The 22,021-nt window shown below is 42.1% G+C and overlaps 1 protein-coding gene across 2 annotated transcripts in view; it reads left to right on the forward strand.

Annotated features, from left to right (window-relative positions):
* The first annotated feature begins 6,200 nt into the window (after positions 1-6,200).
* LOC142151619 (tetraspanin-15-like) overlaps positions 6,201-22,021 on the forward strand; it is a 162,218-nt gene continuing 146,397 nt past the window's right edge. Inside the window, exon 1 of one of the 2 annotated variants that reach the window (XM_075207448.1) lies at positions 6,201-6,623. In XM_075207448.1, the coding sequence (XP_075063549.1) occupies positions 6,537-6,623 (87 nt within the window). In that variant the 5' untranslated portion in view covers positions 6,201-6,536. The remainder of the gene's footprint in view (positions 6,624-22,021) is intronic. The other variant, XM_075207447.1, reaches the window with a different exon arrangement.

Below are 22,021 nucleotides of genomic sequence, written 5' to 3' on the forward strand. Positions count from 1 at the left end.
GACCTGCGCACCCTCTTGCAGCGTAGACCAATCTTCCTTGCAGGGGTGTGTTAGACTCCTCGCCTCCCTGCTCAGCAGTGTTAATAGTGACTAGTAACTTCTTCGCAGACCGTGACAAGGAACATAACATTCCCTCCTGTGTCATGGATGAATTGTGTGAGATAGTTTTGCTTTGTTCAGATCTGTGACAAGACCAGCCTGTCTGTTGTGTTTCCTGCTTTTGGTCCAGACCTTCTAGTAATTTGTGATCTTAATGATAGTTGATGTCTGATAAAACAGTTGATCATTTTGTTTTTAATTGTGTGGAAGAGGGGGAATGAACAATAACAGTTTTCAAATAACTTCCAAAAGGAAAAAGAGGTAAAGCTATGGCTACGTCAAGGGTGTAACTAACATAGGTTCAACGGGTTCAGATGCTATGTAGCCCACAAATATATATATATATATATATATATATATATATATATATATATATATGTATATGAGTTTTTCACCACTGGGTGGTATATGGGGGTCCTTACCACATTTTAGCACCACCCACGTCTAGTTACGCCCCTGGACTATTCCCTGTACATAACGTGTGATATATTTATTAAATGGCTGCTTTGGCTCTGAACAATCCTGTGTCCACAGACTCTAGTGATATAAATCCAGCCCTGTCTGCGTATATGATGTACTATGTGCCCTCTTCCCTCCTGATCATCTCCTGTAGGAGCCGTAAGGCAAACACAACTCTCTCCTTGTACCTCACTTGTCTACAGCGCATAGGCTAGATCATTTCATTCATTTTTCTGCTGTTTTGGGAGAGCATAGTTAATATAATCTCTTACAGGTCCCAATGGGACACAAGTGGTTATTGCAACTACAGAAATAATTTTCTCTGTGTAGTATTTAAGCCCCGAGGGGTTTAAAATAAATGAGTCAGTGATTGCCCATTCATTGTTCTGGCCTGCATTGTATGGTGTTATTTATCATAGTAAGGTGTACTGAGTTGGTTCTTATTGCATCTGCCAATCTATAAAATGACTTAAATTAGAAAGCGTTAACTAATGTCACATCAACACCTGCAGAACCTTAGTCACAAAGAGGCACAGAATGATGAACTAATCGACCTATGTAATCTGATTTACTTATTAATGGTTTATTGTCAGGATAGGTCTGTGCTTATCCCAGTACGTTTAAAGAGATTTTTAACCTTCTGATTACTTTCATTGATTGACTTACCCTCCTCAATAACCTCCACAACTTTTACTAAATACATTGTTCTTTCCAGTTTCCCTCTGTGATGATAAGCCATGCCTGCATCTCATTAGGCAGAGTTGATTAATATATTCTAATAAAAACAATCTAGGTTAAGTGAAATAATTGATTCTAGAGATGTTCTTTTTAACCTCAGTTTCTTAATTCAGCCCAGGTTAAATGTGAATAAAACAACGGGGAGAGGGGAGTAGAGCAATTTGTTCCAGATTTTTTTTTTACCATATATATCACATTATCGCAAGCATATAGACCAGGATTTAAAAATATGAGCAAGTCACGTGCAGTGATGTCTGGATAGACTTTGGGGCAAAGTCGTGTCCCTGAAAATGTTGGGTATGTCACTATTTTTCAAAATTGATCAACAGTACAAATTTTATTATTTTGTAAATAAGACATCATTTTCCCTTTGGGGCTCATTTAGAAGTGGACATTTATGTGCTGAACACACACAGGAAAAGAAGCCCATAAAAAAAACATATTTTCGTGCACATGGTCCATTGGGCTCATCGCAAGACGAGTTCAGCTGCAAAACAGCAGCATTTGTACTAGGTGTACAAGTGTGAATACTTACATTCTGTGATAGCGTAGAGATGTGACTTCACAGTGTTAGCAGTAAATACTAATGTCACATTACCCTACTTGTACACAGAGACCATTGTCTTGAGAGTTAGTAATACATTTGAAAGTTGTACATATAAGATAAAATGTAATTAAATTAAATTTATACATCTCTTCTTTTCCACTTGAAAATAAAATAGGAATTATCATTTCTGTAGTAGTCCAAATGGAAATATCAATTAGGTAATGCAAATAGGCAGGCATGACTTCATATAAGATAGATGCAATGCTAATGAATTAAGTACTATCATCTGGCGGGGTCAATACACATAAATACACATCAGCCAATCAGAAGTGACTGATAGTCACCATTATTATCAGTGGTGTATCACAATTTCCAGAGCTGTCATTGTTGTTTTTTGTAAAAGAAGATTCTTGTAAAAGATTGCAACAATATAAGCTTATAACTATGTTCCGGAAACATATAGGGAAAGTCCAACAGCACTCCATTAACGACTCCTATTCCCAAATAAGGTTTGCATGCAAATTTCCCACAATAAACAAACTCTTTACAAGCACATATCCATTTGGTGTCGTCACTTCACCATTCATATTTTCAGTGAACATATGTTTGAGGGTGAGAATCATATTTTCTTTATTGATAAGTGAATTAGAACATGTTGTTATAACTTTAAACAATAAAAATCAGATATATTTCTGCTTGCTGGAATCTGAAGCCAATGCCTAGATCAGTCATCTTCTAAGCAAGATAAGGAAACCCACCATCATAATCAAACAATCTGAAGACTGCAAGGAGACAATGCCTAGATCAGTTATCTGATAAGCTAGATAAGGAAAACTCACCTTTATTACCATATATGGACTTTAGCATCTGCTAAACTATGCTTTACATTTATTGGACAACGGCCTAATTCTGTGTATATATAAACAAGCAGGGCTGGAAAGCAGCCGGAGCTGACTCTGAAACTTAACCACTTGTCTGAGTTTCATTTTTCTACTCTCCAGTCGACTGGAAGAATTTCTGTTATTGGCAAATTGGGTTATCAGAGGATTATCAGAATGGCACCAAGCCTTGGTACCCTGACAAATGATAATGAAGAAGGTGGTAGTGCAGCAGTAACGTGTCTCTGGATTTTTTGGGGAAAATCTATGCAATCATCACAATGACACGTTCTATGAGCTAGGTTATAGGTTGTTGTTTATTTAGTATTTTACAGAAATGTCCAGGAATATCTTTGAGACCTGGGACTGTTATTGAAAATTAGAGACAGTTGGCAACTATGTTAAAAAACAATAGCAAAATCTGATTGCCGTTAATTAAGCATATATTATGTTTTAAAATAGAGACATACCTATATGGGGAAAAATAATGGTGACATACAACAAATCAGTGACCGGTGAAGGAACATTGTGTACCCTCATAAGTAATATATATTTATAATTCGGGTACATTTTACCTTAAACTGTTTTAGACTGACCATTTACTGCTGTACATACTAATAGAAATCAATTTCTATTCATTAACTGGGCTGACATGATCGGTGTACATACTTGGTATTCTCACAATCTCATACCTTCTATTGGCAGGAAATGCTTTATGTGTTTTACTGCTGACTCAATCACCTGGAATAGCAGAAGTAGCAAACTGGGAAATTTATGAACAGTCCCAGAGATCTCTTGTGGCTGGATAGGAATGAACAGGCTGACAGCTGACTTATTGAATATCAATTATATGCACAAGGGACACCTCCCAGGAATATCTCATTCTTTCAGCAACAAAATGTTTAAAAGCAATAATGTTGTGTATAAAAGGTCATACGCATGGACATCTCTTCCCTACAGCCAAGGTGTGCTTACTGAATGACTGAGGATGCTGTAAGAAAAAGAATGCAACCAGTACTTTATTTTTTGGAACTATGCACATAGACATTGTAGTCTGCTATGTTGCATGTATTGGACCTGTATTTTGTCTTTTAGAAAGGTATTATGCAGAAGTTATCTGAAGTAGATGTCTTTTTAACATTGAGTCAGCAGAGTAGCATGAAAACTGGATGTTGTGTTTACTTAAAATAGTATAGACTTGAACACACCACAGTAACTCTACTGAATGTACTACTTTGACAGCCGAATTTATTCTGGTGTTAGAGAAGAACGTTGATTCTTATTTCTGAATGCTTGGTACGTCTGAATGCTTAATGTTGTACTGATTAAGCATTTCCTCTTTTTAGATTGTGGCAATGATCTGGTCAGAAAATCTCAGCATTCTAAAACAGCCATATAACCGTAGCCTTACAGTTTGTGTTTACTGGTATGAGCACAACTTGAATTTATCTGATGGGTATTTTCAGGCCCGGCGCTCCAATTAGGCAAGGTTAGCCACTTGCCTAGGGCGCTGGGCTCTGGAGGGCGCCACAGAATAATAAAATACTTCAAAACTGTGCGGCGACCGCTGACCATACCCGTCACGGCCGCCGCACAGCATCAGATGCACGGGGAGGAGGGAAGAGGCTATTTTGTCACCATCGCCGCCTCTCTGCTCCGTCTCCTCCCCTACATTTACTAGTGTCAGTGAGTGGAAGGGAGGAGACGGAGCAGAGAGGCGGCGGTGGTGAGACAAGGTAAGGGGAGGAGGGAGGAGGGAGGAGGGCGGCGATTTTTGCGGGGGAGGAGGGCGGCGATTTTTGCGGGGGGGGGGGGGCGTCGATTTTTGCGCGCGGGGGGGGGGGGGGTGCCGCTTTTTAAAAAATGCCTAGGGCGCCGTGGACCCTAGCACCGGCCCTGGGTATTTTCAATCGGAGTGCCCAATACAGGTTACGATTCATGCAAGTACATATTGTACTGCTGCAGACAGCCAGCCCTTACTAGGAGTGAAAAAGGGGGAAAAGCATAAAATACCCCCCAAATAAAAATCTAGGTCCGTCCCTGAGACATGGTGATACTTGTGTGGTCACTACTTAACAAGGAGTTATTTACAATAATTATTGACATTAATTTGCAAGCACATTGATAGGGGAGCTTGTTTACAACTAATAGTTTGGGTAAAGTGCAAATCTTTCAACTCTGGAATGCATTTGTACAATAAAACAAATGCAATGTGTAATAAAATGAGGACCTTCCAGTAATAACAAAGTGTGGATTGTGCAATACACATATGTGAATTCTGCACGATAAGGGATCTATTTATGACCCATCACATCTTCCATACGTTATCATTTCTTATCGCAGTGATAAGAAATTAAATTCTATTTATTGAAATTGATTAATCTATGTTGCAGATTCTTATGTCCCTGCACAATTTGCAATGAGGACGAGCACAAAGAATGCATAAGATGCCTCTCCTGCAGTCCTCTCCTATATACTAGAAGGGCTAACACATGGTGGCTAGCACTTCTGCCTCAGCGCTGGGGTCATGAGCGCAATTCCCTTATCTGTCTAGAGCGTAGCTGAATTGGTGGCGCTATTTAAATAAATGGTGATGAGGAGGAGAAGGACAATCCCAGATTTCTCTCCTGCAATTCTCTCCCATATACCAGATGGACTATCCTCAGATGGCTATATTTGTCAGGGTCTGAATTGATAAATAGGGCTTAATCACAGTCCCCATAGACATGTATGGGGACCGGATTTGCAAACAAAGAGACTGGGACCACAGCAGATATCCTCTAATAATAGCCTCTTAACGTTAAAATGCTGTAATCTCCCAAAAACTGCAGTTTTCAGGAGATTTACCATGAATAAAACCTCTTCTGAGGCTAAAAAATAGACACATAAGTCTTGAATGTATAGCAATGGTAAAGGCCTGATTGTCGAATGGTATTAATATGTGTATTTATTTGGTAGTTACAGGGCAAATTTTGTAAAAAGCAATTCTAAAACAATACAGTATTATTGTCTCCATGAATGAATGGGAGTACATATAACAAGGTTGAGCTCACATGTTACCTAATGCAGACTAAAAGGATTCTGATATTATTATAGCTAGCATACATCTGCATAGGACAGATTATGCAGACTAATTCTAGCCTCAACTCTAATTTCCCTATCATATCATCAGCATTAAATTGTTCATTGGAAAATTGATTACCCTCCATCAGCCAGTTGGTTTAATATTTTGTTGTTTAACGTAGTAAAGATTTCATGGGCATGAAATAAAAGTCATATTTTATTTAATATTTTTGTCTTGGCTGATCATTAACTCTGTATGAAGACTCAGCAGCCAATCCCTATCAGCACATTTACAATTGTAGTGAATGCAATCATAGTGCCTCACGTCATCAGTTTTTCTGTTTCTGCCTTTGTTGCTGTTTGTAACTTTAGTATTTTAGATTTACATAGGTAAAACCTTACAAAGGTTCTCTACTATAAGAATCTGATCCCTGTCTTTGTAGGAAATGCCTGTACTTGAGGTCAGTCACCTCCAAGTGTAAGTGTGGTGTGTGCACTGGCTGTGTAACAGGAAACGGCAGCGTACAAAGGGTTACATGGCATCACCCCAGTATGCAGACACTAGTTATGCCTGGTGACAGGTGATGTGTGGGAGCACAGCTGTGCGGGGAAGGGTTAATGAGTGTCCCCTCCCTGAGTCCCTGAGCACTTTCTCTTTCCCCCACGCGGAAGTGGCCGGGCTGCTTTGTGTGATAGTGGTTACTGAGACAATGACTGGGGAGCACACAGCGCTCTCTGTGTAACCAGCAGACATGGATGGCAAATCCCAGCGCAGGGTCACCCCGCGCTCCTACTACTGCCTCAAATTCGCCCTGTCCTTCTACTCCACCCTCTTCTCGGTAGGTCCCTGAGTGTGAGTGAGTGATCAGCTAGTGCTGTGCGGTCACCTGGGAGTGACTGACAGCTGGGTGATAATGCTATTATTATATCAGTGGGTTTCCTTCCTGTATATATGTTTCCTTATTATATCAATACAGTTTCCTTCCTGTATGGCTGTGTAGATCGTGTGTGTAAATACAGTACAGTATGCATACTATGCTAGCCTCCATGTGCCCATTACTATCGGGTATTGTAATGGATAATATGGGGGTGTGTCCTTATCTGTTGTGTATGTGGTTCAATGACACAAAGCAGTCATGTCATTATATACTATAGATCTAGCAATCTGGCTGCATAATGCATATAGAAAGCAAAAATTACTTGTGATGTAAACAAATGGGGCTTTTAGCAAATATATTCATAAACTTTGGGTAAATATATACCTTGCTGACTCTGAATATCTACATACAAATTTTTATAATCTCACTATGCAGTCATTTTCATATAGTAGCGCCAAGTTTTTGTGTTTCATCTTATTAGAAATATACAACATGTGTGGTGTTCTTGCATGTTATGATTGTTAGTGTAAACACAGAGGTAGTTGTTTGAGAATTACTATACATATTTACAGATACACAGATCAAACACAAGTCAACACCTGTCAGGAAAATTAGGCAACAAAACGTATACTAGGTGTTGTGCCAAAAAAATTCTCTTTTAATGTATGCCAGGAATGTAATTAATGAAGCTTAAACACAACAGTGTACATAGATAGTTACATTTAACATATTCATCTGGGGACAATAACATCGATACTACTGTCCTGATCCAAAGGATTCAAACCTGGAGAACCTGAGAGGGGCTATAGCTATTTACGTTTTCAATTTAATTATTTATTATAGTACAGTGATTTCGATTATGTTGAAACTGGACTAAGCATCTAATTTATTACTTTATTCTCAACACTATTTTCTGTAAATCCCCCCCCCCCCCTCCAAGTCACAATGCTTGGAGAATTTTAAATGAAAGCTGGGTTTGTGGGGGTTGTTGAGATTGGTAATTGGATAAACTGCATCCCGGGGGTCATCTCATAGACTTCATCCCAACAACCTGTGCAAGCTGGTATAATCTACTCACGACTGAATGGTTTTTGGCTGTGCCTGGTGTCTGTGCGGTGGACAGACAAAGTTTTACGTTCATTTCAATTGTGTTTATTATAATAATAATAATAATAATTATAATAATAATAATAGTAGCATCCTCTGGCCACCTGCAGCGGGCATGAGCTGTGCGAATGCATAGTTACTAGGTATGCTATAATAGATAGCAGACGGCTTCTAGCCTACTGCTTGATTGGCCATTATCATCCACCAAATTGTCAGGAGGTCCCCACACACTTATTGGTGGATGGTTATCCACCTATCAGATTGCAGTAAGTAGCCTGGTTATGACAGGGTACATGGCAGGAGACAGCGTGGAGTTGCAGGAGGGATGTTTTGGGGTCTCATTTTGTCACCAACAGAGATTGGGAGGGCATCTGTTTTATAATGCAGCTAGATATCTGGGGTCTATATAGTAAAGCCACAATGTGTCTGGGATTTACATAATTAAGCCACCTAAGATTTAGGGTGGTCTGTATTATGAAGCACTCAGATTTTAAACGTCTGCACTGTAACACCATAATAATAATAGCCTTCAAAATAAGGTTGACATTAGTTATTAGTCACTAGTAGGCACTATGCTTTTACTAGTGGTCTCTGTATTGTATAGTCACTAGAATGTTCACTGAATTGTATAACAATCATCAAGATGCTCTCTGTATTGTATAAGGTCACTTGCTTGTATATGGTGCACAAGGTTTGTCTCCTCAGTTTGCACCGCTAGTATTGTTATACTCAGGTACACTGTTCAGGGAGAGCTTTATGATAGCCTCTGGGTTGGCAAGCCACCAGATTGGTGGTGTGCTGTGTGTACTTGCCTCCAGATTGACTGTATGTACTAGCCAACAGATTGGTGGTGTTTTGTGTGTACTAGCCACCAGATTGGCGGTGTGCTGTGTGTACTTGCCTCCAGATTGACTGTATGTACTAGCCAACAGATTGGTGGTGTTTTGTGTGTACTAGCCACCAGATTGGCGGTGTGCTGTGTGTACTTGCCTCCAGATTGACTGTGTGTACTAGCCACCAGATTGGTGGTGTGTTGTGTGTACTAGCCACCAGATTGGCGGTGTGCTGTGTGTACTTGCCTCCAGATTGGTGGTGTGCTGTGTGTACTTGCCTCCAGATTGACTGTATGTACTAGCCACCAGATTGGTGGTGTGTTGTGTGTACTAGCCACCAGATTGGCGGTGTGCTGTGTGTACTTGCCACCAGATTGGTGGTGTGCTGTGTGTACTTGCCTCCAGATTGACTGTGTGTACTAGCCACCAGATTGGTGGTGTGTTGTGTGTACTAGCCACCAGATTGGCGGTGTGTTGTGTGTACTAGCCACCAGATTGGCGGTGTGCTGTGTGTACTTGCCACCAGATTGGTGGTGTGCTGTGTGTACTTGCCTCCAGATTGATTGTGTGTACTAGCCACAAGATTGGTGGTGTGTTGTGTGTAGTAGCCACCAGATTGGCTGTGTGTACTAGCCACCAGATTGGTGGTGTGCTGTGTGTACTAGCCAATAACATTGACAATGGTTTGTTGTATAACAGCTTATTTTTGTTAATAAACAATGACAAAGTAACATTTCTTATGAATTATTTGTCACATTAGATTAGATTTATCACACTTCAGAATTTGGTGATGACTAGATGATTGTTAATTATGTCTTGATATGTAAATCACAGATTTGAAAAAGTATATACTTTCTTTTTCATGCGACTGTGGACATTTAACTCATTCAATTCCATTGTGCTATTAATTCATCTGTGGTTACATAGATATTTTCTTAAAATATGTTCTGCTTGTAGCTTGCTGTTGAAAATTGTCGACGTGATATTTTTCTTAGCAAGCTTTGAAGCTTTTTGGGGCTTTTCCAGTATGGCGGTTGCTGGTAATGTGATGTCATTAATCACCTGCTGTAGTCTATACTTACCATTTTAACTTCTCTGTAATTTGTCACATGAACTTAATTCCATTCTATAACACATTATCCTGTTCTTTTACCATTTTGTTTTTACCAATTTTGTCAATTTCCAGTTTTGCAGTGTTACAAAGAACTTACATTTTTATATTTCTTTAAACACATATACTAGCTGGAAAACAGAACTACTTTGGATGAAAATCAAGGGTTATTTATGAACATTGCTCAAAGGATTGTTCTAAAATTATAGAAAATAATTAGCTTTTATCTTTCTAGCTCAAGATAAAAAATGAAAACAATTTTCTGGTTGCTATGGTTTGTTGGTAATTTGCACCTTTTTGCAAACTTAGTAAATAACCCTTGATATTTTTTTTTCTCTAAATGTTACTCATTCTACTAAAAGACTATGACCATAGTGCACCCTCTGACTCCTACCCAAGTACATTGATATCTGCTCCCTGCTGCTGTTCTTGTCACCATCTATTCATGTTTTTGTTTTGCTAGTGAGCCAAATGTTCCTCTATTCTGTGTTTTATATTTAAAACCAGAAGGTGCAACATTGATGCATGCTAACCACTGAGGGCGGACATTCTAACCTGGTCAGCCTGACCAACCAAAAATAGGGCCCCTGTTCCAATGGTGTAACAGTGTTACCCCGGCAGAGATCCTCGCTGATACCAAACTCTACAAGGAACAGGATGGAGCACAGCGTTGGGTATACCACGACAGGGGTGGAAAATAAAATGATAGCGTTGGAAGCTGACCAGCAGAGAAGGGTCTAGTATCATTTCAAGTACACAGCAGTAATCGAAGGAACTTAGCAGCTTTTCCTCTATAGCTAAAGCTTTTCTTTGGAAATCCATTTACTGAACAAAAGAAATATAAGTCATTATTTTAAAATATTTTCATCTCTTTACAAAGCTCTTGGGATCCAGGGGAGGGTGCTTTTTGCTGCTTATTGTTTCATAAAATGAAGGTAGCTGATTGGCTGCAAGCTGTGATGTCACAGACCACAACCAATATAAGACTTCACATACAATTCAGTGGGCAGCACGGTGGCTAAGTGGTTAGCACTACTGCTTCACAGCACTGGGGTCATGAGTTCAATTCCCAAAATGGCCTTATCTGTGTGGAGTTTGTATGTTCTCCCCGTGTTTGCGTGGGTTTCCTCCGGGTGCTCCGGTTTCCTCTCACACTCCAAAAACATACTAGTAGGTTAATTGGCTGCAATCAAAATTTACCCTAGTCTCTCTCTCTCTCTCTCTCTCTCTCTCTCTGTCTGTGTGTGTATTTACGGAATTTAGAGTGTAAGCTCCAATGGGGCAGGGACTGATGTGAATGAGTTCTCTGTACACCACTGCACAATAAGTGGTGCTATATAAATAAATGGTGATGATGGTGATGGCAGTACGAGTAGTTTGGGCCAATTTGTTCCAAAATGTTGCTAGTCCCAGTTAGGCATTTGGAACAAGCATCGGTTTGCTACTATGTGAATCGAATTTCTAACTGTAAATTCACACAACAGATTGTCACTATTTTAGCATAATAAAAATAAGAAAATAATGAGTGTTAAGAATTAAGAAGCACTGTAACAAACCATATAGGAAACAATTCTGCAGATGTTTTGGGGTAATTACATCAATCAAATATTTTTAAAGATCCGTAGAGTAACGCCATATAAACAAAAAAACTTTTTGTTATGTTTTTTGTTTTAAGTTATAATGGCCTTAGGAACTGTTTTTTGAATGGAGTGGCCTTGTTGTCTGGTGTAATAGGTAGCCTCTTACTCAACAAATGGCACTGCTTTGATAAAACATTAATTTCCAAGGACTTTTAAATAAGCTACTATAAATACAATATGAAAAGCGACTAGTAGAGGCTTGTAGAGTGAAATGTTCATACACACATTTTGTGTAGTATGTCTTATATTAAATGCAATCCTTTAATTCCCAACTGATCACTCTCATTACTTTGGATGCTCCCTGCTCGGAGCAGGTCAAGGATTCCAGTAAATAAGAAGCTCTCAGGATCTTTGATAGTCTGACGTCTGTTCTTGTCAGACAAGTTTCTGCAGGCTATTCAGCGAGAATCTGCCTACTGCGGAAAGAATTTAGTTGATGATCGCAATTGTACCAGCTTATTGAAGTCTAACCTAATGAGTGCACAATATATATATATATATTTCTTTTGCAAAGATTTTCAGACTATTTTACTTATCAGCTTTCTTTGCTACAGAACTATGGCTGATGCTGTATAAATAGAACAGTGAGACTAGGGATTGTTTGTAACCACACAAGATAGAGATTGAAATGAACTCGGGGGCAACACAGGATTTCTGGAGGGGGTTTCCAAATGCTTGATTTGGAAAACAAAGCAAAACAAAATTGATGCAATATGCAGTTTTCTTAAATTGTTTCACAGTACATAACAAGTATGGATGAGTCCTAAAGTGTTGCTTATTCACATACTATAAGATGTTGTCAAATAACAACATTGAGACTAACAGTATGTTTAAAAAAAAAATTAAAACATATTATGTGATCATCTAGGGCCTGATTAATTAAGGCACTTAAAACAAACGTAAATTGCGTCTTTTTTAAAACACACGTAATTCGGGTATACGAACGTCTGTATTCAGCTAGCAGTGGATCTGCCGAAACGTCTTTTATTAATTTAGGGTCTAGATGTGCTCTGCTTTGACAGATACAATACATTGCAGGGTACGTCCAATACATATGTGTAATATAAAGTACCATCAGAATGCACAGTATTGCATGATTGTCACCTGTTAATAATATAATCATTAATTAAAAAAACATTTTTTTAAAATACATTTATCATAACGTCTGCTGTACATAAAATGCATTTTTACAGTTACTCCTGATTGCATACGCGACCTTCATCACTATCTGCACTTTTACCTGACTTCTAGCTGGTGCAAATGATGCGACAGAAAAACACTTACCTTTGAGATGTCCAACACTTGTATCGAGCTTGACAAGCCCATACTGTAAACTGAATACCTGTATACGCCCATTCCCTTTCTGTTCCGACCCTAAAATTCCAGGCTAGGTGCCTGATCTTGTGCTTATACCAGGTGCCTTTTCCCTCGGGTTTGCCCTCAGGTACTCGGATGCCACCAGGATTTGGTGTTGTATGAGGAACAACAGAACTCCAGCAGGGTTATAGAAGGCAACAAGACGAGGGCAGGAAACAAGGAAGGCAGCGGCAACTATAGGTCAGCCAAACTGGATGTGATTTTGCTGTTGAGTCTTTTGTATAGTGGCCGGGTCATTTCTGGTGTCATTGGGTCCATATTAGTGTGGTAGCGAGATGACAACACACAAAGACCAAAAGGAGGTATCTTCAAACTGCATTTCCAAACATGCCTTATAATGCTCCTATCAGTATCGTAGTGCATGGCCAACGTTATAATCTAGACACTCAGTCTGAATTTTAACAAACAGTTGTAAAAAAAAAATCGACACGTATGGCTGACAATAGATCGATCATAGGTAGATAGCCAATAGATTTCAGGGGGATTTCTGAAATTACAGTAATCAGTTAGGTACTGAATAAAGTATGGGTATGGTTATCATGAAATTATAAGAATGCAATTGTTTGTGTGTAAATATAAAAAAAAAATATACTTGTGTGGCCAGTGTTGGGAGCCACGGCGGCCACGGGCACCGCCGCGACTCTCTTCCTCTCTGTTCTGATGTCCCTGGCCGTCGCCCTGGCGACCGGGGCATCACTTCCGGTTTTGCGGGGCCGACCGTTGCCAAGGCAATGGTCAGATGCTGAAAACTCTAAACAGCGCGCCCCAGCATTACTGAGCAGCCGGGCGCATGCGCTGCTACTATACAGTCGGTTGGCTGATTAAACTAGTTAATTAGGGCATTACCTACCCCTGTGGTCTCTTACAGGGCTAAGCCCCGATTGGTCAATGGCACTATTTAAGGCAGGGAGGGCTTAGCCTCCATGCTGGTTATAGCATCCTAGTTTTGTACTTGTGCTGACCTGCTCTGGATTCTCTGCTGGATTCCTGTTGTGACCTTCTGCCTGTTTACTGTACCTTGCCTTATTGCCTGTGACCCTGACCTTTTGGCCTGTACCTTGGATTCTACTGTTCTGCTCGTGACCTTGACCGTTGGCGTGTTTTCTGACCATTCTACCCTGCAAGTGACCCCTGACCTTGGCTTTCGTCTGACCATCCTTTACCATCTGTACTGTCTCCGGGCCTGTGCTGCGGTTAGTATAACGAACCTACACTACATTGGAGTTAAGTCCTGGGGGCATCCGAGTACCTGTGAGCGCATCTAGCTCTACGGGAAAGGCGGCTGCTAAAGGTGAAGACCCCCGACTATTAGTTCTGCAGGTTCGTTATCTGACCACTAGCAGCCTAACAGCCAGCCTAAAGGAAATCTAAAACATTGCATCAAATGACTTGGCATTAAATGTTGAGCAGCACAAACTTATGTCTAGGTTCACATAAAAACTTTTAAGTTCTCTTTTCTGACTGACAGCTTTATAATATTGGTGGGCTGATAGTAATTGTATATGACAAGCATTTCATAGTTAAGGGTGTCAAACTGTGCAAGTATGAGTGACATCTTCCCCCACCCCTATGCTCTAAAGCAGCTGGTGCGTGGTTGATAAGTGGAAGTATAGCCTTGTTAATAGGAGCACTATAGCAATTGGCCGCACAGTTTTTCCATTCAAGCTGCTGGCCAGAAATGGTCTAAGCGCTTTGGGAAGGATGATTTTTCTCACTTGCTAAATCCTGGCTGCTCTTTTTGCTGTCTTGACAACCATAGCAGCCAGTGTACAGCATAGATTCTTCATATACTATCTGACAAGGTTGGCCAGGCATAGCAAGGAAGCTGCCTGCACCTAGCAATTTAGACGAGTCTGCATAATAACTTATAGTCAAATATCTGTAAAAAATGTGTGGTGCAAGGTAAAATGTCTAAATGTGCACATTATTATTTTATGCCCTTAAGCCTATGGGCCACTTGCTTTAAGTATGTACAAATAAAAATGCCAAACCAGGTTGGCTTATCTATGACATCTGCTCTAGAACTCACATCATTGAACTTAAGTGAGACCATGTCTAGGACTTCCTTTCTACGTTCCATTTTGCCCATCACCCTTCAGCGATCATTACCATTGTGTGTAAATGGCACAGTTTGTTGCCACTTGATTATGGTTTATGTATTGATTTTCTTTTTTGCACATCTGCATAGTAAGATTTACTTTTCAATCGCCTAAATTGTTTGAATCAAGCCCACTCATTAAAAAGAAACAAGCTGTTATTCATCCTTGGGGCTGCTCTGTGTAGCTCTTTCTCGGGGCTCTGCGGTTTGTCTTGCCGCCCTGGCTGTGTGATACTGCGGGGGTGACATGACCAGGAGGAACAATTGTGATACCACAGAGACTACGGCTTCTGGAGTCTTCCTGCTAACATCTCTTTCAACAGCCCTTTAGAAAGGAGGCTGTCGGAGGTTTTGTTTGTACCTCTGAGGTGTGAGCAAAGATTATTACCAGGAACATCCCGTGGATTCGCATCCCACAGTGTTCCAACGGGACTTGGCGGCTAATTGAATTAGCACTTAAGTGTTAAAGATGATTTTTAATCTCATTTTTAAATGTCAACTCTTATCTTAATAAATTGGAGTGTGAATAAACAGAATCAATATTAGGTATTAGTAGATGGATAAAACCTTTCAAAAAGGAAAACTGGAGGTGTTGCCCATAGCTATCATTTATCTAATAATTCTAGAAAGTGACAGCTAGAATCTGGTTGCTATGGGCAACACTTCCTCGTTTCCTTTTTAGATGGTTTGATACATTTATCCCTAGGTGTTTTAAGTTTCTGACTGTAGTGTATGTAGTATTGAATAAACACGCTGACCACTTAAATATATTAGGAACAGCAGCCGCTGAACCTTTTTCTTTTTAGCTTATGAGCATAATATAAAAGGTGACAGGTGGGCACATGATATAAATACATTTCTTAGAATACACACCCAACGTTGACCTTGGCAGAACTATAATGTAGTCCACATATAATATACCACACGCATACTATTGTCCTCCTTTCTTAGACAAGAAATAAAATATGATGACCATGCAATGAAATATATAGACACAAATATCTTCACTATACGAATACCTTAAGACTATAAATTGAGTCTTTGAGGAGGTCTCCGTTGCCTTTCAGAATAACATTTTTGAAACTCTGAGGCACAGGACCGTGGAAGTTGTATATCCTTTGAAGACTCTGTGGCTTTAGTATAGTTGTAGACTCGTTTTCTTGTTGGGTAACTGGTGTAGCTATTAAACTCTCTGGAGTTACATCTTGCTGACTAGACATTTCTGTGAATGCAACTTGAGGTTGCTCAACTAACATTACATTTATCCCTTGAATTGATTCAACAACATCTGAGCTCTTTTGAATTAGTTTGACACATGAGCTTGTGACTTCTCTCTTTTGGAATTATGGATTTGATCTACATGACAACACCATAAGCCTTCTCCACCATCAACAGTGTACATTAAGGAACCAGACCTTGAAATGATTTTCCATGTTTTGTACTCTCTATAATCTTGTACTAATACTTCTTGGTAAACATCACAATTTAAAGTCGGCTTTTGATGCATATTTTTTTAATTTCATGTTATGGACTTCTTTACGTACATCTGATTTCAATAAGTTCCTATAAGATCACAGGTTCCTGTGGAGGAACATCATTGCCCTGTAGTAGCATATTCAACATTCCAATAAACAACAAATAAGAAATTGGCGATTTAGTTTTGTAGAGTAATTTGCTTGTGGCTCGTGGCCGTGATAGCTTTTTTGGATGTTTGAATAAATATTTCAGCTAATCCATTTGTGGCTGTGTGATATGGTGCTGGAGTGAAGTATTTTATACTATTACTATTCAGGAATCTCTGGAATTCTTCTGAAATGAATTGAAGTCTATTATCACTACAAATTTGTTCGGGTAACTAATTTCTAGAGAATATGGTTCTCAAAACAGCAATAGTTTTTTCAGATAACATAGATTTTATCTTGTGGGCTTCAGACCACTTAAAATGTGCATCCACCACAATCCATGAATAGACCTGGACATTCTTTTGACATCCTCTTTAGGTGTTGATTGGATATGACCATTGATTCCAGGCCACAAACCTCTTGCTTTTCATTTTCACTGTGCCGAGATGGCCTTCATGCAATTCTTCCAATATTCTTGTACAAAGCTTGGTAGGCACTACTACTCTAGACCCACACATTAATGTTCATTGGGCATACAAATAGTTGATCGCTGGCTACAGTGCATTGCCATGTTTTTGCCAACCTTTACTGTATTCTAATAGACTTTAGATAATACTGGATCATGTCTGGTTTCTCGCTTGATGTCAGCACTAGTTATTGGAAGTTGCTTTACCAATATAAAACAAATATTCCTTGTCCGTTTGGACAGACTCATCATCTTTTTTCTAGATCGGTAGCATTGTCATGAAGTTTTGTTTCTAAATTCAATCTCATATGTTTGAGCTCCCAAGAATAAGAACCATCTTTGCAATCTGACAGCTGTCATTTCAACTCCTATTTTAGGATTGAGTATAGACACAAGAGGTTTGTGGTCTGTGACCAATATGAACTTCTGTCCATAAAGATACTTCCAAACAAGACTTAATGCTACACAGTCAATTTGTGTATAATTGCGTTCAGCCACTATTAAGGAACTTGATGAAAATGAGGTTGGTCACTCACTGCTATCCCGTAGAGGATGTGATAATACTGACCGTATTCCATCAGGTGTTGTATCAAATGCTAACTTTGTAGGCAGTGTTCTCTTCTCTAAGAGAGGATTCAGTGGTTTTAATACCATTGATATTTGAGGTAGAAATTTGTGATGAGAATTCACTAGACCTAAATAAGATTTCAACTAGGCCACAGTTTGAGGTCATGTTACTTGCAGCACTGCTTCAATTTTATGTTCAGCGTCTTACAGCCCGTTATTGTTAATTGCATATCCACAATAAGAAGTTTCATCCTTACAGAATTCACATTTATCTCAATTGGCTCAAAGCCCATATTTATGTAGTCTTGTGAGTACGCTTTTCCTGTAATAATAATATCGAGGGAGCATTGAGTACCAGGTATTCCATGTAACACTTGATCCATGGCTCTTTGCCAAATTGCTGGAGCTGAAGCTATTACAAAGACAAGACACTTGTATTAAATAAACTTTTGCGTGTGTTGATTGCGGAGTATTTCTTTGACGTGTAACACCCCCTTTCATTGTCTAGGCTGTGTGTACTAGTCTTCGTGTGTTCTGTTTACCTTGTATTCAGTTTCGCACAGTGCCTCCACCTTGATCAAAGTACTGTAGGCTCTATGTGAGGTAGTACCGGAAATTAGCAACACCAGAGAGAGACCAAGGACCCCTCCGCACCGCCTAAACTGAACCACATGCACACACAAAGGAAATATCACAAGGTTGGTCTTTAGAAGGCACATTTATTAATGGATTTCTAAAGGAATTTTGTATGTTTTGTATCAAAAATAGATTTCTTTGACTTGGAACAAAACAGTCACATATAACTATAACTATTTTACAATATATACTGTGTGTGTAAACATATTTGTGTATATATATCCCAGCCTTGGGATTTCGTCCTGCTCGGACATGCCGCGTGAGCTCTCCACTGGGGCCCAGAGCCTGGGCTCCTTACTCCTGTGGAGCAGCCCCCCGGCACCTCTCCGCTGCCTGCCTGCCTACCTCACCTCCACCCGGCCTCTCTCTGAGTCCTGCACCCGCTTGACTTGCCTGCTCTCGGCCCCCTCCGGCAGTACTTCTATCGGGTCCCCGGCTCTGGCCCAGCTGCCTTCTTCCTGGCTCTCTTCCACCGCTCCTTCATCGATCTTCAGCGTTTCCTGGCCAGGCTCTTCCCTCCAGTGGACCTCCATTCGGCTGTTCTTCCCGGGTCCTCCCGGTGTCTGGTCCGCCCGTCCGAGGCCTACTTCCGGTTGCATCCACGGTTCTCGAGTGCCGCTTCTCTCCACCTCGTGGACCTCTTCCGGTTCTCTGCCTCTTGCTGCTGCTGCTGCCTCGTTCCACGCTGCTGTTGACCGACCGGCATTGGACCTGTGGACTGCTCCAGAGATCGCTCCTGTCTCCGCTCCTGTGCCTGCTCCAGGGATAGCCCGGGTCCTCCTGACGACCAAACCGCATCGTGGCACGTGTTCTACGGATCCTTCGACCTGCACTGTGGCTTACTCCCGGCTGACTCCACAGTCTCCTCGCTTCCGCCTTCCTCCGTGCCTCTGCCCTCCACTGGTGCTCCTCTGACCCCCACGTGTATTTCCGTTCCACCGCAACCTCAGACGCTAACGGAGGCTCCTCTCCACGGATGGTCTCTTCACCCTGCTGCTCCTCCTATGAAGTCTCCCGGATCTCCACTAACTCTCTCCCTGGGACTCTGCTTCATCCCCTTGGATTGACCTTACAGCTCTCTAGGTATCTTTGCTCAATTGTCTCTCTGGTATGCCCCACTGACTCCTTCCCTGAAACTCTGCTCCATCCCCAGGGTTGGCTTACCATTTTGCCTGCACCTAACCACGTTTAGGCACCGGTTGTTATTTACTGGTACTCTATTGTCTATATTTTATCTTACTTTTTGTTATTTATTGTCTCTATTTTTTTTCTTTCTTTATTTACTGTTACATTTACTGCCATTTATTGCCTCCTTAATTTACTTTACTTACTGTTATTTTACTTAGTAACTTATTACTTATTTACTTAATTTTATTTACTTATTATTTTTCTTTATTTACTGCTATTTACGGTTATTTACTGTCCTCTGTTTTTGCTCATGCCCTTGCCTTATACTTACTCTCATCTCTCTCCCATGTTCTTTGCATACTCATATATCTCTTTGTCGCATTTGCCCTCAGTCACTCCCCTCAGCTCATACTACACGACCTGCCACACTCCTATGCCTCATCGTCTCTCACCTCCATCTTAGGCCTTTCTTACCGTCCTTATCTCACTCTCTTTTCACTCCCTTGCTCACGTCTTTTGCCTCCCCTGTACCCTGCGGCTGTCTCTCTCTCTCTCTCTAACCTCATTCTACTTTATCTCACATTTCACGGCCTTCCATGCCCTTACGCCACCTCCTCTCTCACCTTCTTACTTGGCCTCTCTAACTGACTTCTTCCCTTCCTTCCTAGATCACCCATCCTCCACCCTCGATTCTGCCCTCCCTCCTCCTCTCTCTCCTTACCATGCCTCCCCGCTCTCGCCCCATACCCTTACTCTACCCCCGCCCCACCTCCCCCTCTCCTCCCCGCATTCCCCCTCGCACTGCTCATCTTGCTAACCTCATTTCCATCTCCCCCCCTCTCCTCTCCCCCTTTCTCCTGTGCCCTTTGGAATGCTAGATCCGTCCGTAACAAACTGACTGCTATCCATGACCTCTTTTTATCCAACTCCCTCAACCTTCTGCCCATTACCGAAACCTGGCTCTCCGATTCAGACACTGCCTCCCCTGCTGCCCTCTCCTATGGTGGCCTCTCCTTCACCCACTCCGCCAGACCCGGGGCCCGCCCTGGCGGTGGAGTCGGCTTCCTCCTTTCCTCCACCTGTACTTTTCGTGTCATCCCTCCTGAACCCTCCCTCTCCTTCTCCTCCTTTGAAGCCCACTCTATCCGGCTCTTCTACCCCATCCATCTCCGCGTCACTGTCATCTACCGCCCCCCTGGCCCCACCTCCCTTTTCCTTGACCACTTTGCTGCCTGGCTTCCCCACCACCTATCCTCTGACCTCCCCTCCATCATCCTCGGCGACTTTAACTTCCCCATCAACAACCCCACCGACTCCGCCTCCTGCAAACTGCTCACCCTTTCTTCCTCTCTTGGTCTCACTCAGTGTACCTCTTCCTCTACCCACTGCCTTGGTCACTCCCTTGATCTTGTCTTCTCCTACCTTTGTAGTCTCTCTGACTTCTCCATTTCTCCCTTTCCTCTATCTGACCACCATCTCCTCTCCTTCTCACTCTCCTCTTCACCTGCTCCCCGCTCCCAGCCCAAACCTACTCTGTCCATTCGCAATCTTGACGCTCTTGATCCAGCCACTCTGTCCTCCTCTCTCGATACTCTCCTTTCTCCCCTTTCCTCCCAGGCCTGCCCCAACCAGGAGGTCTCCCTCTACAATCACACCCTCACCTCCGCTCTCGATGCGGTTGCCCCCGCCCACTCCGTCCACCCTCGCTGCTCTAAACCCCAACCCTGGCACTCCAAATTTACCCGCTTCCTACAAAAATGCACCCGTACCGCTGAACGCCTCTGGAGAAAATCCCGCTCCCTGGCTGACTTCCTACACTTTAAGTTCATCCTCTCCTCTTATAGCTCTGCCCTCTCGCTCGCCAAGCAATCTTTCTTTAAATCCCTCATCTCTTCCCAGTCCTCTAACCCCCGCCGCCTCTTCGCCACCTTCAGCTCTCTCCTGGCCCCTTCCCCTCCCCCTCCCCCCTCCTCCCTGACTGCCACCGACTTTGCCTCCTTCTCCTCTAAAATCGAGTCCATCCGACTTGACATCGCCTCCTCCACTCTCTCGTCCACCCCCCCTTCTCTTCCGTCCTCTCCCCCTAGCCACGTTTCCCTTCACTCCTTCCGCCCCACCACGGGTGAAGAAGTCCACTCCCTCATCTCTTCCTCCCCCCCTTCTACCTGTCCCCTGGATCCTATCCCCTCCCACCTTCTTCGCTCCCTTTCCCCCACCACCTGCTCCCACCTCGCTCACCTCTTTAATCTTTCCCTCTCCACCGGCATCTTCCCCTCTTCCTTTAAACATGCTCTTGTATCTCCCATTCTTAAGAAACCTAATCTCGACCCCACTTCTCTCTCTAACTATCGCCCCATATCTCTTCTCCCCTTTGCCTCCAAATTACTCGAAAGGCTCGTCTGCAGCCGTCTCACCTCCTACCTTTCTGTTCACTCCCTCCTTGATCCTCTCCAGTCTGGTTTCCGCCCCCTTCACTCCACCAAAACTGCCCTGGCTAAAGTTACCAATGACCTCCTCTCTGCTAAAGCCAGAGGCCACTTCTCCCTTCTTATCCTCCTTGATCTTTCTGCTGCTTTCGACACCGTCGACCACCCCCTCCTGCTCCACACCCTCCAGTCCTTTGGTCTCTCTGGCCCTGTCCTGTCCTGGTTCACTTCTTACCTGGCTGACCGTTCTTTCTCTGTCACCACCTCTGGGTCTCTCTCCCCCCCCTTCCACCCTTTCAGTCGGGGTCCCTCAGGGCTCTGTTCTAGGACCCTTACTCTTCTCTCTAT

The sequence above is a fragment of the Mixophyes fleayi genome, chromosome 4, assembly GCF_038048845.1.
Source record: "Mixophyes fleayi isolate aMixFle1 chromosome 4, aMixFle1.hap1, whole genome shotgun sequence".
NCBI lineage: Eukaryota > Metazoa > Chordata > Amphibia > Anura > Limnodynastidae > Mixophyes > Mixophyes fleayi.